Below are 19,302 nucleotides of genomic sequence, written 5' to 3' on the forward strand. Positions count from 1 at the left end.
TGTCTATTAAAATACACAAAAATTTATTCAATTCACAGAAACTGTTGTTCATAATATGTAATTCAGTATGTAAAATATGTTCTCAGTAGAAAAATTTTTCTAACCGCAATTTAAAAATTCATACAATTAAAACAGTACGGCTTTAAAAACGGCATATGAAAATAATTAAATTACAAGATTCTCAATTATAATGTAACGTTTAATTTAAACGATTAATTATTATAAATTTTTTCCCCTCCTAACAATGTATTAGAGAGACTACATTATTATTTTGGTCTTGTAAAAATTATTAAAAGCAAAAAAAGACTCCAGCAGTGCGTCAAATGTAAAGGTGGTAAACACTGAAGCGAAGGAAAATAATAATATAATAAAAGAGGAGCGCACTGTATACACGGCAGCTATATTGCAAACTTTATGGATGAAGCGTTTTGTTAGAATTTTAAAGAGTTGCAACCGTTAAAAGTCGTTTTGTTGTACAAAAGCAATATACTTTACGTAGAAAGAATAGACCGATTATCATATAACCCAGCGGTATATATGCGCATATTAACGTATATAAACGTGTAAAATTTATAGAAATTCACCGCGACTCGTATACATGTAGAGAAAGAGAGAGAAGGAGAGAAAGAGAGGCGGTAATTACTGATGCCGTGTGCCTATGTATAACCTTGTGTTCGTTGTCTGGTATAAACTCTGTAATTTACCTTGAACTATCGCTTTACTTTATGGTGCTAATAAGCAATATATGCGAAACGAGCGGTGCTCTTAAAACATTGTTTTTTTAAGTCGTCTTTTGCTTTTTATTTTTGCCGTCGTTCGATATTTAAGAGAAATGGCCGAAAAATCTCTTGGCTCTTGCGAAAGAATTTAGAAGAGTTTTAATCTTATTTTTCTTTTACTTTTTCTATCCTTTATTTTTTTTATGTTATGTTTATTTACTTTATTTTTTTAATTTTATTCTTATTTATTTTATTCTTAATTATTTTATTCTTAATTACTTTATTCTTATTTATTTTATTATTAAGAAAAATGTTGTCTTCATTTTTCACGAAATTTGAATTTCGCGCCATTATAACTCTGAAAATGTCCGTCCAGATGGCATGAAAACTCTCTCACAAGTGACAAGTAGTAGAAGGAGTTTAACTACAGGGTTGACACAAGTCAAGGAAATCAGGGAAAAGTCAGGGATTTTTATTAAAAGTACTGGAAAAAAATAAATATTTAGAATTTATAAAAAAACTCTAAATTTTTGTCTTTTTGTTTTTTTTTAAATTTTAGTTTCAATTCTGTTGAAATTAGTTTCAATTTTAAAAATTTTAATGCAATTCTTTGAAAAAATTCAACTATCTTAATAAATATTAAAATTCATTGCAGACATTTAATTATTTTTAAAAATTAAAAAAAAATTTTCAACATTTAAATTATCTTTATAAATAGCAAAATTCTTCGTCAAAATTCAATTATACTCAGAAATTTTTATAAAACTCATTGAAAAATTCAATAACTTTTATAAATAACAATATTCGTCACAAGAATTCAAATTATTTTCAAAATTAATAAAATTCTTTTGCAAAAATTCAATTATTTAAAAAAAAACTAAAAAAAATTGTTGCCACCATTTTAATTATCTTTATAAATAAATAGGAAAATTCTTCGAGAAAATTCAATTATTTTCAGAAATTTTAATAAAATTCATTACAAAATTCAATTATTTTCATAAATAATAGTATTCATTCCAGAAATTCAATTACTTTTAAAAATTGAAAAAAAAAATTCTCGACAACATTTCAATTATTTTTATAAATAGCAAAATTCTTCGTCAAAATTCAATATTATATTCAGGAATTTTTATAAAATACAATTATTTTCATAAAGAACAATATTCATCACAAGAATTTAATTATTTTCAACATTAATAAAATTCTTCGCAGAAATTCAATTATTGTGTCAGGAACTTTGATAAAATTAATTGCAAAATTCAATTTTTTTTATAATAAAAATTCGTGGCAAAATTTTTTAAAAATATTTCTTAATTCAACGATTTTCAATATTCTACTATTTTTATAAAATTTCCCCAGAAGAATTCAATTATTAAACAAAAATTTTGATAATATTCTACACAATAACATTCATCAATTATTTTCCGAAAAGATAAAAATTTCACGGGAATGTAATTATTTAAAATAGTATTTGCATAAATTTTTCCGCAAAAATCAAATTCGTAGTAATTCAATTATTTTTATAAATTTTAAAATTCTTTTCAGGAATTTAATTATTTTTATAAATAATATAATCCCGAGTCGAAATTTAGACCCTACTTAGCCTCTGAAAATGTAGGGCTTATTCAGGTTTAGCAGTCGTAAAGTAGGGTCTGATTTCAATACAATTTTTAAAAACTAGACCCTCCTTTGACTCCCAAAATAGGCTGAAATTTGCCAATCTTCCATTTGGAGAAGCAAAGGAGGGTCTACTTCTAAGAAACCTATACCGTACTTTTAAACATCGTAGACCCTACTTTCATACTCCTAGACCCTACAATTAGAAAAAGAAAAATTTGAAGATTTGCTCAGATTCAATTGAAGCACTAGGGATGAGTAAAAGTGGAATTTTATGTGTTTTATAGCGTCTATATACACGAAGTGTATATAGACGCTATAAAACACATCAGTATTTATGAATTTGGAGTACTTTTTGCATTTGCAGTGTTTCAAGTAATGCATTAAAAAATAATTCTAAATTTTCTTTTAGAATGTAGGGTCTAGGAGTATGAAAGTAGGGTCTACGAGTTTTAAAAGTACGGTATAGGTTTCTTAGAAGTAGACCCTCCTTTGCTTCTCCAAATGGAAGATTGGCAAATTTCAGCCTATTTTGGGAGTCAAAGTAGGGTCTAATCGTATTAGAATTAGACCCTACTTTACTACTCCTAACACTCAATAGACCCTGAAAATTCAGGGTGAAAGTAGGGCTTAAATTTCGACTCGGGATCATTCGGAGGAAGTCAATTATTTTCAAAAATAGCAATATTCAGCACAAGAATGAAATTATTTTCAAAATTAGTAAAATTCAATTATTTTCTAAAATATAATTAAATTCATTGCAAAATTTTAATTACTTTCAAAATTTTGTTCTTAATTCAATAATTTTTATATATCTATTATTTTAATAAAATTTCCCAAAAGAATTTAATGATTTAAAAAATTATTTTGACAAAGTTCTACACGAAAATGCAATTATTTTCTAAAAATAATGAAAATTTCACAGGAATTCAATTATTAAAGATAGAATTTGCATAAATTTGTAAAGAAAAATCAATTGCTTGCAACTTTTTCATAAAATTCTTCGCAATAATTCAATTATTTTCATAAATAATAAAACTCGTTGCAGAATTTCAATTATTTTTAATACAAATTCAATCTACTTCCTCGAAAAATGTAATATATTCTTAAAAATGTTATTAATCGAAATTTTAAGTTAAATTAAATTGTAAACAAATGGATTTGAAAATTCTCAAAGAACTTTATCAAAAATTATATTAAAAATAATTAATTTAAAAAAGAATTTTATTTAGAAATTGTAGAAAATAATACTTGAATTAAAATGATGAAAATAATTTTGAAGAAGTTAAATTAAAACTATTCTTATATATTATAATATAAAATAATAATTTTATTACTCGCTCATCTTTAATTATTAGAAGACATAAAGAAATCGATAACTTCGAGGCGAAGACTCGGAGTTATCGATATCTTCATGTTTTATAATAATATTCTTATTAGTTATTAATTATTTATCAAAGTATTTTTAGATAATTTGTTTTTTTTATTTAAATTTATCTTTTAAAATTTGAATTTCCCGCCATTGTAACTCTGAATGCGTCCGTCCAGATGGCATGAAAGCTCTCTCACAAGTGACAAGTAGTAGACGGAGTATAAGTATCAGTGATGAATTAAGATTGTTGTGTAAATAAACTAAAAGTAGATTAATGCCCATTTTATTATTTTTTATTATTATTATTATTATTATTATTATTATTATTATTATTATTATTATTATTATTATTATTATTTTTATTATTTATAGAATTATTCACAGAAAAAACGATAATTTAATTTTAAGTAGGCGTTTCTTAAAATTAGTTTATCGTTTTTTCTGTGTTATTATTATCGTTATTATTATTATCACCATTGTTATTATTATGGTTAAGAATACCAATAAGCTTTATATTTCTATCTAAAATTTTTGTTCCCTTTTTCTTTTCGAGGGGGAAATAAGGGATAAAAATGCAAATTTTCCGCAATCGTGCATTTCTCATTGGACACTTGAAAAGAGTAAGAGAAAACGATCGATCTAGATTGAAACCAAGGTTCGCCTTAGGGAACGATCCTCGATTCGTCTACTTATCGGGAGACTTCCTGCATCTTCGGGAGCATTCAACTCCATAAAAGACCTGCGAGAATAAGACGGCAATTTTGCTTATATACTAGTGGGGCAAGTCTAATCTTTAGATTCCGATACTAATGATTCGACATTACCTTCGTTGAGTTTTTTTCCTTTTTTTCTTTCTTTATTTTATTTTTTATATCGCAAATCGGATGTAAACATATACGTATGGGAGGCCCTCGGATATACCATCTCCTTCTCTTTATATGTATACTAAGCAAACTCGTTTATTTAACAGAGAGACCACGAAGAATTGAATTAAGTATATACCAAGAACTCGAGTTTCTTTTCATAAGATAAGTACTGTAAATTTGATCACGATGTGACTTGGGCCCGATAAAGAATTATATATTTAATTCTAATCGTGTAATGATAATTTATTTTGATCCAGTTTTATTGAATTTATTTATTATCTTTGATTAATCGTATAGGGAATTTTTTATCGGATTTTCCTATTATTTTCTGAAACAATAGGAATAATTTCTATAATTAATTGAGATTTTAATCACTCAAGGGATTATTTTCAACCGAGGATTGATCCATTTCTTATTATTTTTTTCATTTATTCATTTATTATTATCTTTATTTACTAATTATTTATTTACTTATTATTATTTCTATTACTATTTAAATTTATTAACTTATTTTATTAAAAAAAACTGAACCTGATAGAAAATCGACAGTTCGGTGGTATATATACCCCGTTGCGTCTATTCCGCTTGTGAGAGAATTTTACGCCATCTGGACGGACACTTTCGCAATTACTAAAGGCGCGAAATTCAAATTTAAGGAAACAAGAAAGTAAATCTGACTAAAAACTAAGAAAAGAGTAAAAGTAATTGTTGTAATTAGATGAACCGTTGTTTAATTGTTGTTTAATTAATTAATTAATATAAATATATAATATTAATAAAAAAATTAATTTTCTATAAAATTAATTAAACCGTAAAAGTAATGATTGTAATAAATACCAAGTTAGAATCTAGAAAAAAAATAAAATAAATAAGTAAAAATAAACAAATAAATAAAGTAAAAGTAACTATTAGAATAAATAACAAGTTGAAATCTAGAAAAGAGTGAAAGTAATTATTCAAAATAAATACCAAGTTTAAAAAAAAATTTCATTTCCATGATGAAAAAATAAAAAAAAATTGTCAAAAAAGAGACGACAAGGGGATAATTAAATTATCACCGAAATCTTCAAGGTCCTCAATTCTCTGCACTGCAAATTTTATAAGCATTTCATGAATGTGGAAGGCTTACGAACGTGACGTTGAACATTTTTTTTTTTTCGTAAAGTGACAGAAAACCTGCTTGTCACATATTTGTTGGAACATTAAACTTAACGGTATTCACTTAAATACCTAACTTGTAACTGTCTCTTTATTGTGGAAAAAAAATTATTTATATACATAAACACTCGGAAACGATGAAGGAATATTTCTGGAATATCAAAATGACAATTGTGTTCATGTCGTAAATTCGCATTTTGCGAAATGATTTATTACTCAATATGCGCGGCTCCACGAGATATGTGAAAAGCTTGCATTTAACTTCTCATGTAATTTTATTGCCGCATTGCAAAATAATGTGACGCGCTTGAATTTTCTATTTCTGATTTTACGCGAATGATGTTGTATTTTGTATATAGTTATCAAAGAATTGTTAAACTAAATAATTAATAACTATTAATTAACTATTAAAAAAATAGTTATTAATTATTTATAGTTGTAGTTTTTTACTTTTATTTTTACTTATTAATTATTTAGCAAAGAATTTAGGACTGTGATTTAAAGAAGTCTTTTTAGAAAATTTGATTTTTTGTTAAATTTGAATTTCGCGCCATTTTGACTTTAAAAGTGTCCGTCCAGATGGCATGAAAACTCTCTCACAAGTGATATGTTATAGACGAAGTATAAATATTAATGAACAATTAACATTGTATTTTGTAAAGTTTTATAAATGATAAATAAAAATAATTATTATTCTTATTAAAATAAAAATAATTATTATTCTTATTAAAATAAAAATAATTATTATTCTTATCAAAATAAAAATAATTATTATTCTTATCAAAATAAAAACAATAATATTTAAAATAAAATTAAAAAATTAATTATTTATCAAACAATTCAGAAGTATTTTTAGATAATTTATTCTTTAACAAAATTTATCTTTGTTAAATTTGAATTTCGCGCCATTTTAACTCTAAAAGTGTCCGTCCAGATGGCATGAAAACTCTCTCACAAGTGACAAGTAGTAGACGAAGTATAAGTATCAGTGATCAACTAACATGATGTTAAACTAAAAATTAAATTATGCACATTCTTTATTAGATATTTTTATTATTTTTTTGTTAGTATTCTTAGTTTTACAATTTTTTTAAATCTTTTTTCAGTTTCATTATCTTTTTATTTATCATCTTATTTTATCTTTGTCTGTTATTAAATTATATTTTTCTGTTTTTAAATTGAAATTAAATTAATAAATTTTGTTTATTTCGGTTGTAAATTCTCTTTATGATTAGAATCTAGGGTGAATGTTGGTTGAGGATTGAAATTCAAGGTTTAAGTTTTTCCTACATCGTCAAACTTGGAACAATATTTAGCCAATTGACAGCTCTCTTGCAATTTCCAACGGGGAAGTTACGTACAAATGCATTTTTATTTCAAAAAACCGATGTTTAACGTCGATAAAGTCAGAGCAAGCGCCTTTATTCTTTATGAGGCCATTCTTTCTCGAATTTACTATGGGATCATTGCGCATTTGGTTCCCTATGGTGTGTATATATCCATTAACCAAGAACGTGCGCGTAGTCTTCCGCAATACTCAGCAATACTTCACTTTTCATACTTTACGACCCTTTTGCAAATTTATGTCTGTCAAAATATTTAATAAATTGTCATCTAATTAATAGAATACTTACTAAAATTAATATATATTTAAAAAATTTATTCTAAACAAGAAATTTAAAAAAAATAGTTTTAAATTCTTTACTTTTAATTTAATTAATATTACATTAATTAAATTATCATGTCAAGTAATTATTTATTTAATTTATTTAATTTTTTAATTACTTTTAATAATAATAATAGCTAAAAAAAGTTAGTCCCCTATTTTTTCATAGTTTTAATTAATTTTTCAATTAAATAAATAAATTTTTTTTAAATAAATAATTTAGAATAAAAAGTTTTTTTAATATTGCGTCAGTATTAATTAGTTGACAATTGTTCTTTTTTTTTTTTGTTTTTAAACGTCGGAAAACGAAGGAGTTAAGAATGTACCGTTTGAAGATTCAACGAAGGGGATTCCCTGGGCTTCGTTATAACCCACAGGCCGGGAGAGATACGAAAGACTGGCATTCGAGTCCCTTTGTGTCCAATAGGACGTGACTGCTTTATAGATCTTTTACAAATCTCTTTAATGGACGTCAAGTGAAAAGTATTTTAATTAATCATTTGACCGTTAACGTTCGGGAATTGCAATAAGGAAGGTATCAAAATAAAGTGCTAATCATCATTTTTTCTCTCTTTTTTTTTGTTGCAGCGAGTCGGACATGGCTCCAAATGCCGAGGAGGAGCTGCTTGTCGTCAAACCCAGAGGCCTGCAATCGGAGAAGGTGAGAAATTTATTTTTATGCAAAAAAATTATAAATTAATTTTAAAAAAAAATTTTAAAAATTGTTTTTTTATTTTTTGTTTTTATTTATTAATGTTTTTATTTTGTTATTATTTCTGTTTTTACTATTTTTTTTCGATTAATTGTATTTTGTTGCTAAACATCCGTGTGAGAATTTGAATATCTTGCCTCATGGTTGACAATCAACAAAGGAACTGTATCAGCGGAAGTCATGTGTATATATTCCCTCTGATAAAGAATGGTCAGGGTCGGAGAGCAGGTCCGTTAAACCAAAGAATAATTAAACTCGTTTACCGTGTCGATCGCAAACTATCGCTTGCAAACTTCCGTTCTATGTGTGGCAACACACATCGTTTGCGATTGAAGCTATTTACTAATTTACTGTTCTCTCTCTAAAGATAAGGAAATTAACGGCATCTTTTTTTAAAACAAAACCAAGAAATTCAACAATTCGATATGTATTTACAAATCAGTTAATTGTCAGTTAATTATTTTATTTTTTTTAAATTATTTTTTCACTTTTTTATCATTATTTCAATTTTTTATTATTATTTAATTTTTTCATTATTATTTCAATATTGTTTTACAGTTATTTTCTTGTTATTTTATTTTTTTATTAGTTATTCTTTCATATTTCTTTATAAGTTGCTATTAATTTGCTTTTTTGTTTTATTAAATTTGAATTTCGCGCCATAGTAATTCCGAAAGTGTCCGTCCAGATAGCGCAAAACTCTCTCTCAAGCGGAATATAGATGCGACGGGATATAAATACAACCGAACTGTCGATTTTCTACCAGGTTCAGTTTTTTTATTAAAATAAGTTAATAAATTTGAATAGTAATAAAAATAGTAATAAATAAATGAATAATAAGTAAATAAAAATAATAATAAATTAAAAATTTCTAATAAATCGTAAAGTGATTTTAAAAAATTAGCAAAAAAGTAGATTTCAAACTAAAAAAAAGTAGTAATTTTCCAAAGATTATAGTAAAATTTTTGAGAATAATTAAATGTCTGTGTGCTATTTTATAACATTTTATTGAAAATAATTAAATTCATCAAAAGCATTTCATTATTTATGAAAATAATTAAATGCTTGCGATAGATTTTAATAGAATTTTTTAAATGAATTGGATTTCAAAGAGGTAATTTATTTCTTTTGAAAATAATTGAATTCTTGTGATGAATATTGTTATTTATAAAAATAATTGAATTTTGCAAAGAATTTTATTAGAATTTTTTAAAATAATTGAATTTTCAGGAATAATTTTGTTAGTTATTGACATAATTGAATTCTTTCGAAGAATTATTTATGTAAATAATTGAATTCTTGGGAAGAATTTTTTATTAAAATCTAGAAGAATAATTGAATTATTTCAAAAAAATATAATTAAAATTGTATTTAAAACAATTGAATTTTTTTGAACAATTTTATTAAAATATTCAAAAATAACTGAATCCTTTTAAAAATTTTTATATTTATGTAAATAATTGAATTTTTCCAAAGAATTTAAAAGAACATTTTTGTAAATAATTGATTTTTTCGAGGAATTGAAATTAAATTTGTGAGAATAATTACATTTTTTGAGCAATTCCTGTAAAATTGTATTAAAAATAATTGAAATCCTGCTGTGAATTTTATTATTTATAAAAACAATTGAATTCTTTTGAACAATTTTATTAAAATTTTCAAAAATAATTGAATTCCTGAGTAAAATTTAATTATTTATGAAAATAATTGAATTCTTGCGAACGATTTTATTAGAATTTTTTTACATAATTGAATTTCTCTGGAAAATTCTTATATTTTTTCAAATAATTAAATTCTTGCAAAGAATTTTAAAAAACATTTTCGTTAATAATTCATTTGTTCGAGGAATTAAAATAAAATTTTTACGAATTATTAAATTTTTTTAGCAATTCCTGTAAAATAGTATTAAAAATAATTGAAATCCTGCGATGAATTTTATTATTTATGAAAATAATTGAATAGTGCCTAAGAATTTTATTAGAATTTTCAAAAATAATTGAATTCCTGAGAAGAATTTTATTATTTATGAAAATAATTGAATTATTGGGAAAAATTTTATTGAAATATTTAAAGAGAATTGAATTTCTGCAAAAAATTTTGATATTTAATTGCATAAAAAGTTTGTTAAATAATTGATTTTTTCGAAATTTTTTTGAAAATGCTATTCTAAATTAATTGAATTTGTGTGGAAATTTTATTATTTATGAAAATAATTTAATTTTGAATGAATTTTATCTTTTTTTGTTTTTAAATAATTGAATTCTTTTGCGATATTTTATGAAAATACTAGATAGTGAAAATAATTGAATCGTTTTAAAGAATTTGATTATATTTTTGAGAATAATTTTTTAATTTACAGTATTAGCGAATTTAAAGTAGTGAAAATTCTAAAAAAAACAGAAATAGTAGCTTTTAGTGGCTGAAATCCAAAAAAATTAGCTGTAAATAGTAGGTTTAAAAAAATAAGAACCAAAAAAATAAAAAATAAATTAAAATTTAAATTAAAAATAAACAGAAATAAAATGTATATTTTGTGTCACTTTACGATTTACTAGAAAAGAAAAAAAATTCACTTGGAAAAATAATAATAAATAAAAAATTTCTAGTAAATCGTAAAGTGACACAAAATATAAATTTTGTGTCACTTTGCGATTTACTAGAAATTTTATATTTATTATTATTTTTCATTCTCTAAGTGATTCGTGTATGGAAATGCGTGTCTTCATACCCGGCATTGAAATCTCTTTTGGAATTAAAGTCGCGAGCTGAAATGTTAAATACTTTCTTCGCATAGAATTTCCGAGAACATTTTTATTCAATTAATACGGAATTTGAAACACTTTTATTAGTCATTTTATACAAATGGAGAAAACATATGTGATGTTATAATTTTCTTCTGACACAATTTTTCATCGTGTATATATCGTAAAATAAAATGCAAGTGGAAAAATAAAAATGGTCAGTGCGCGATGCGATGGTCAGGATCTATGAACTAGTAACCACGTTAATTAGAATAGAACATTTTCACTTTATACCTCACATGAGAAAATAGACCAGAATATTATATAATTCTATACTGTACCGAGAGGATATTTTCAACTTTTCGTGAATAAATTTAAATACGAAATAATACGTAAATAATTAAATAAATTATTTACTATCGGAAAAAGTAGTTTCAATTTTAGTAAATAAAGAAGTAAATAAAATTAATAAAATTAATAATATTAAAAATAGTCAAATTAAAAAAAATATTAAGAAATAAAATTTAGAAATTAGAAAAAAATTGAGATTTAATTGAAAAATTTAAATTTATAAACTTGTTTATAAAATATGTATAAAAATTATTTGATAAACTTATCCAACAAAAAATAAATATAAGGTAAAGGTCCCAATTATGGGACAATTTACAATTTTGTCCCTATTATGAGACAGTATTACAAAAAATAAAATAAATGCAATTAAAATTGGTCATAAGAAATTTCTACTTATTTCAAAAAATTTTACACGTTAAAAGAATAATTATTTGTGTATAGCATTTAATTTAATAAGAAATGTTTATTTGCATTTTAGCTTTTAAATTAAGGTAAGCCAAGTTTTTCGTCAGACTACCGTCCCACATTAGGTGCACTTATTATTTGCTATCCCTATTATGAGACACACAGGAAATATACAGCAAACATAACCTCAAATATTTTCAGTTTTTTCGCATTAATTTTCTACCAAAAAAATTAGTTTTATAATTATTTTTTAAACCAGAATTTGTTTATTGTATTTTATTCTTTATAATTAATATTCAAATTATTAGGATAAGTCAATAGAATTCTAATTACTTATTGAATTAAATAAATGTCTCATAATAGGAACATTCATTATGGGACACCCGTACATACAGAAATCATAGTCCCATAATTAGTGCAGTGCAGAGTTTCATAATTTAATTAATATTATTTTTATTTCATGAAAAATAACCATTTTAGGGTCTAAATATTATTCATAACATATCAATCTTTCAATCTATACCCTAATTATTCATATTAACACTCCCGATTCCAAGAAATTTATCATAGAAATTTAGTTTAGCTTAAACAGCGTCCCATAATTGGTACTTTTACCTTACAAGGTTATTCAGTGATTCGCGTCTTTAAACCTAAATCTCCAAGAAAGGACGTTCAGATTTCCTCCACTCTTTCAAGGATGTTCGTTTATACTTATTATATACATTTTTTTACATCAAAAATAATTGCTTCGCACTTGTTGAGTCGTTTTAAGGTTTCTTTTTACATATTTGAAATTTTTCATATGTATACGTGGAAAATAAACATAGCACTGTAATCAAAATTATTTATTTTATTTATATTACAATAAACTGTAATCAAAATTATTTTTTATTTTTTTATTTTTTTTATATGTAAAATAGAGATGAGAATGTACAACATTCATAAATAATCAACATAAATATATGGAAAATAATATATATATACAATAAAAGGTATAAATAAAGTGTAAAGAAAAAAAGAATATTATCTCTCTCTCTCTCTCTTTCTCTCTGAAATGTGCATTACCGTAAACAATTTTCTTTTTGTGTGTGAGAAAATACATCACTCTGGGAGAATTTTTGCGCATAGAAAATACATTTACAAGGTGGAATTTAAAAATTTTGTCGTGCATCTCTTTATAAAAGAAAATCACAAAACCACAGAACTTTTTAAATGTGGTTTTCAATGTAAATGTAGGTATATATAAGAATGGAGTCTTTCAGGGGAGATTTTTTTTTCTTTTTTTGTCAGAGATAATCATGTTTTCTTTGGGTACAGACAGTATTTCGATAATAATTCCAAGCGACAATTTTTATTTTCTTCCTTTTTATTTTATTTCTGTTTATTTTTAATTTAATATTTTATTTATTTTTTGTTTTTTTTTTTCGCTGATACTAGAAATTAAACAACTATTCTTAAAAATTATAATCAAATACTTTAAAACGATTCAATTATTTTCAATAAATATTCGAAATACCATTTTCAATATCTATAGTATTTTCATAAAATTTCGCAAAAGAATTCAATTATTAAAAAAAAAATTGACAAAGTTCATCCAAAATTCAATTATTTTCATAAATAATAAAATTTCCACAGAAATTCAATTAATTTAGAATAGCATTTTCAAAAAAATTTTGGAAAAAATCATTTATTAAAATTTTTATACAATTCTTCACAATAATTCAATTACTTTCACTAATAATAACATTTTTCGTGAAAATTCAATTTTTTTAAAAATTTTTGATAAAATTCTAAACAAGAATTCAAATTTTTTCATAAATAATAAAACTCATCAAAGAATTTCAATTATTTTTAATACTGTTTTAAATTAATTAATCGAAAAATTGAATTATTTTCACAAATAAAGTGTTCCAGAAAAATGCAATTATTATTTAAAATAAAATTTTCATTATATTTATTATATTTCAAAAAAATGAATTATTTTAAACTATGTTTATAAAATTCTTATGTAGAATTCAATTCTTTTAAAACATTTTAATAAAAGTTTTCGCATTAATTCAATTACTATCATAAATAATAAAATTTTTCTCAGGAATTCAATTATTTTTGAAAATTTTAATAAAATTCTTTGCAACTATTCAATTATTTTCATAATTAATAAAATTCATCACAGAGTTTCAATTTTTTAAAAACAATTTCACAGTAATTGCTCAAAAAATGTAATTATTCTTAAAATTTTAATTTTAATTCCTTTAAAAAATCAATTATTTACAAAAATTTTTTTTTAAATTCTTTGAAAGAATTTCAGTATTTACAAAAATATTAGAATTTTCTACAGGAATTCAATTGTTTTTAAATATTTCAATAAAATTGTTCGAAAGAAATCAATTATTTTAAATAAAATTTTAAGAAAATTTCTTTGAAATAATTCAATTTTTCTTTTAGATTTAAAAAAAAATTGTTCCCAGGAATTCAATTATTTACATAAATAATTTTTCGAATAAATTCAATTATGTTGATAAGTAAAAAATTATTCCCAAAAATTCAATTATTTTCAGGCATTTTAATAAAATTCTTTGCAAAATTCAATTATTTTCATAAATAATAAAATTCTTCTCAGGAATTCAATTATCTTTTTGAAAATTTTAATATAATTCTCAGCCACTATTCAATTATTTTTATAAATAATAAAATTTATCGCAGGAATTTTTACAGGAATTGCTCAAAAAATGTAATTATTTTTAAAAATTTAATTTCAATTCTTCGAAAAATCAATTATTTACAAAAATGTTTTTTTTTTAATTCTTTTGATGAATTTAACTATTTACAAAAATATTAGAAGAATATTAGAATTCAATTATCTCATAATAACAATAACAATATTCATCAATAACAATATTCATCACAAGAATTCAATTATTTTTAAAAGTAAAAAATTTTTTCTCGAAAATTTAATTATTTAAAAAAATTCTTATAAAATCGTTCGCAAGAATTCAATTATTTTTATAAATAATAAAATGCTTTTTAGGAATTCAATTATTTTCAAAAAAATTTAATAAAATACCACACAGACATTTAACTATTGTCAAAAATTTTAATTGAACTCTTTGTAAAATTCAATTATTTTTAAAAAACCTTTCGCAATTCAATGATTTTTAATATCTACTATTTTCATAAAATTTCCAAACAGAATTCAATTATTTAAAAATTTTTTTTGTAAAAATCTTCGTACGAATTCAATTTTTTTATGAATAATAAAACTTCCTTAGGAATTCAATTAGAATTTGCATAAAATTAGTTGAAAGAAGTTAATTATTTAAAAATTTTTATAAAATTCTTCGCAAGATTTAAATTATTTTTATTAATTTTTTAAATTTTTCATGAATAATAAAATTCGTTGCAGGAATTCAAATAATTAGCAGTAGGATAAGAAAGAAGTAAATATTTTTGATTAAAATTAGGAGAAAGAGTTTTTTTGGTCGTCAAGTTTAATTTTTCGATAGCTACTTTTTTACTACTTTTTTTTACTTTGAAATCTACTTTTTTACTACTTTTTGAAAATTAATTATCGAGTGCGAAGTCTGAAAATATCGAATTTCTTTTTAAAAAATAAAAAACCGAATTTCTTTTCAAAAAAAGTATCGAATTTCTTTCTAAAAAATAAAATATCGAATATTTTTTTATTAGCGGTGTAATTTTTTTTTCTCTTTTCACTTATGACTGGCAATTTCGATGTTATAATGGAGTTTAGTATAGGTCATTTGATACACTGATTTGATAAGGCTGCTTGTATGCCTTCTCGAACAAAACCACAGGATTAGGGGTTAAATTATAGCCATATTCGAACTATATGAAATACACATACAGTGTGCAACTAATTTCATGACCCCTTCTGATCTTAACTCGATGAAATTATAGTTATTATCGCTTTTACTACTTGAACAATTGTGAAACTACTGAAAAGATTTTATTCCCATTGGCCGCGTCGTCGTCCCGCATGAAAGGAGATAGAAATCAATTTTGCCTTTTTGAAAAATTAATCTGACAGACTGAAAAATGCGCCGATTTATTATTTTCACATTATTCTTTTCTTGAAACATTTAACAAGACATTTTTTTTTTATTTACACTTTTAAATTTAAGTATTTTAGTTTTTATTTATTTAAAAAATTCAATAATTAAAAAAAGATTAAAATAATCAATTTTGGTGTTATTTTTTACAATGAATGAAATTTTAGTTCATTAAATTTTTTTATTGCTATGAAACATGAAGATATCGATAACTCCGAGTCGAAGACTCGGAGTCATCCATTTCTTCATATTTTATAATAACTAAAGATGACCAAGTAATAAAATCATTATTTTATATTATAAGAATATTATACTTCTTCGAAATTATTCTCATTATTTCAATTCAATTATTATTTTCAAAAATTTTTAACTAAAATTTTACTTTATATCAATTATTTTTAATAATTTTCGTAAAAGTTCATTGGCAATTTTCAAATCCAATTGTTTACAATATTCAATTTAACGAAATTTCAATTATTTCTAAATTCTTTAATTAAATGCATATTAGAAAATAAAAACTTCAAATAGGGTAAGTGCGGGTATAGTCGGACAGTACTAGTAGTCGGACACTTTCGTGTTTTTTGTCAAATAAATAATAATGCATTGTGATAATTACTTTAAAAAGTATACTAGACGAATGTGTGAAGTTTATATTTTATTAGAATAGTGTTATTTTCGAAAATAATTAAACAAGAAATATTTTATTTAATGTTTTAAAAATCATGGTGTCCGACTATAGATACAGCCATTTTCGAGTAGCGCGATGAGTGGCACAAAGTTTTGTTGATAATTAATCATAAATATTAAAACTTATAGGGTTTAAATATTATATTAATAACTTCTAATATGCTTTAATTCCATTTTCCAGTAGATAGCAATTAAAAAATTATCTTTTTCACTTTATAAATTCAAAATATCTGACAGATGTCCGACTATAGAAACAAGGGGAAAAAGTGTCCGACTACTAAAGCATTCGTAATTTTTTATTAAAATGTTTATATTTTATTAAATACTCAACTATTTGTAACAAATTTATATGATTTTTAATCCTGAAGAACTTCTTTAATTAATAATGTGCTTATAAACACATTAGATATTTGCTATTTCAAGAAAAAAAGCATAATTTAAGATTGTATCCTTAAGTGTCCGACTACTAGTGCATTTACCCTAATATAAAAGAAAATTCAATTAAACTTTTTCAAAAAAAATTAATTTCAAAATTCAATTATTTCTAAAAATTCACGCTTTATTGCTTTTAATATTCAATTATAATCTAAAATTTTAACTGAAATTCATTTTTATGAAATGAAAATCAATTTTTATTAGAAAATTCTACAATAATTTAATTATTTAAATGTGAAAAAGTAAATAATTTATTGAATAATTAAATGTTTTTCAAATTTCAATTCTCGTAAAGAATTTTATTAACAAATTTTGAAATAATTGAATTCTTTTGTCGAATTTTATTAAAACTTGCATGAACATAATTACTTTTTTCAAGAAATTCAATTATAATAGTATGAAAAATAATTAAAACTCTGCGATCAGTCTTATTATTAGTAAAAATAATTGAATCCTTAAAAGAAGAATTTTATTACTCTTGAAAATAATTGAATTTCTGCAATAATTTGCAACTTTTTTAAAATTAAATTTTTTTCTAGTGTTTTTTACTAAAATTGTTCAATAATTCCATTATTTTTAATAATTTTCGAAAAAGTTCTTTGAAATTTTCAAATTCATTCGTTTACAATTCAATTTTAAAAAATTTCAATTATTCGGAAAGTCTGCAATTAAACATATAGGGTAAATGCACTAGTAGTCGGACACTTAAGGATACAATCTTAAATTATGCTTTTTTTCTTGAAATAGCAAATATCTAATGTGTTTATAAGCACATTATTAATTAAAGAAGTTCTTCAGGATTAAAAATCATATAAATTTGTTACAAATAGTTGAGTATTTAATAAAATATAAACATTTTAATAAAAAATTACGAATGCTTTAGTAGTCGGACACTTTTTCCCCTTGTTTCTATAGTCGGACATCTGTCAGATATTTTGAATTTATAAAGTGAAAAAGATAATTTTTTAATTGCTATCTACTGGAAAATGGAATTAAAGCATATTAGAAGTTATTAATATAATATTTAAACCCTATAAGTTTTAATATTTATGATTAATTATCAACAAAACTTTGTGCCACTCATCGCGCTACTCGAAAATGGCTGTATCTATAGTCGGACACCATGATTTTTAAAACATTAAATAAAATATTTCTTGTTTAATTATTTTCGAAAATAACACTATTTTAATAAAATATAAACTTCACACATTCGTTTTGTATACTTTTTAAAGTAATTATCACAATGCATTATTATTTATTTGCCAAAAAACACGAAAGTGTCCGACTACTAGTACTGTCCGACTATACCCGCACTTACCCTATTGAAAAATAAAAACTTAAAATAATTTCAATAAAAATCCTGTTAAACTTTTAAAAAGAATCAAATTCTACAGAATTGTTTGTCAAAAATATGAAAAATTAAGAATTTCAATTATTATAGTTTGAAACTTTTTCAAAATTTAATTATTTCTAAAAATCCACGTTATAATGCTTTTAATATTTAATTATAATCTAAAATTTTAACTGAAATTCATTTTTAAAACCATTTTTATTAGCAAATTCTACGAGAATTCAATTATTTAAATACAAAAATAAATAATATCATAATTTCATTTTTCTTGAAATTAAATTCTCATAAAAAACTATCAACAAATTTTTTAAATCATTAAATTCTTTGGACGAATTTTAATAAAATTTTTTAAGAATAATTACATTTTTCGAGGAATTCAATTAAAATTGCATTAAAAATAATTGAAATTCTGCAATGAGTTTTATTATTTATGAAAATAATTGAAAAGAATTTTATTATTTATAGAAATAATTGAATTCCTGTGAAATTTTTATTTTCTTATAAATTCTTTTGGAAAATTTTATTAAAATAGTAGATATTAAAAATTATTGAAATGAGGAAAATTTTTAAAAATAATTGAAATTTTGCCAAGAATTTTATTAAAATTTTTGAAAATAATTGAATTTCAGAGAAGAATTTTATTATTTATGAAAATAATTGAATTCTCGTGATGCATTCCATTAAATTTTTCAAAGATAATTGAATTCCTGAGAAGAATTCTCACAATAATAATGTTCTTCTTATTGTAAGAATATTTTTCACTTAATTTAAGTGGGGAATATTCTTGGCGCATATTTAAGAAGATTTTCTTAAAATTAGAATGTAATTTTTTCAGTGAATTATTATTATTATTAGTAAGTATTAAAAATAACTGAAATTCTGTAATAAGTTTTATTGTTTATGAAAATAATTGAAGTCGAAAATAAATTTTTGCGAAAAATTTTATTAGTTTTGAAAATAATTGAATTCTTGGAAAGAATTTTATTAAAATTTTTAAAAACAATTGATTTTCTGTGAAGAATTTTCTTATTTCTGAAAATAATTGAAATTTTGTCAAGAATTTTATTAAATTTTTTGAAAATAATTGAAAATTTGGAGAAGAATTTTATTTATTTATTTTAAATCATTCAATTCTTTGGACGAATTTTAATA

The 19,302-nt window shown here is 22.7% G+C and overlaps 1 protein-coding gene across 3 annotated transcripts in view; it reads left to right on the top strand.

Moving 5' to 3' along the window:
- The window catches only part of LOC122508961, a 126,366-nt gene that overhangs the window by 66,538 nt on the left and 40,526 nt on the right, over positions 1-19,302 (top strand). For all 3 annotated transcript variants that reach the window (XM_043622654.1, XM_043622655.1, XM_043622656.1), the window contains one exon: positions 7,987-8,059. In XM_043622654.1, coding sequence (XP_043478589.1) covers positions 7,987-8,059 — 73 coding nt within the window. The remainder of the gene's footprint in view (positions 1-7,986; positions 8,060-19,302) is intronic.

This window comes from Leptopilina heterotoma, unplaced genomic scaffold (assembly GCF_015476425.1).
Source record: "Leptopilina heterotoma isolate Lh14 unplaced genomic scaffold, ASM1547642v1 Lhet_59, whole genome shotgun sequence".
Taxonomy (NCBI): domain Eukaryota; kingdom Metazoa; phylum Arthropoda; class Insecta; order Hymenoptera; family Figitidae; genus Leptopilina; species Leptopilina heterotoma.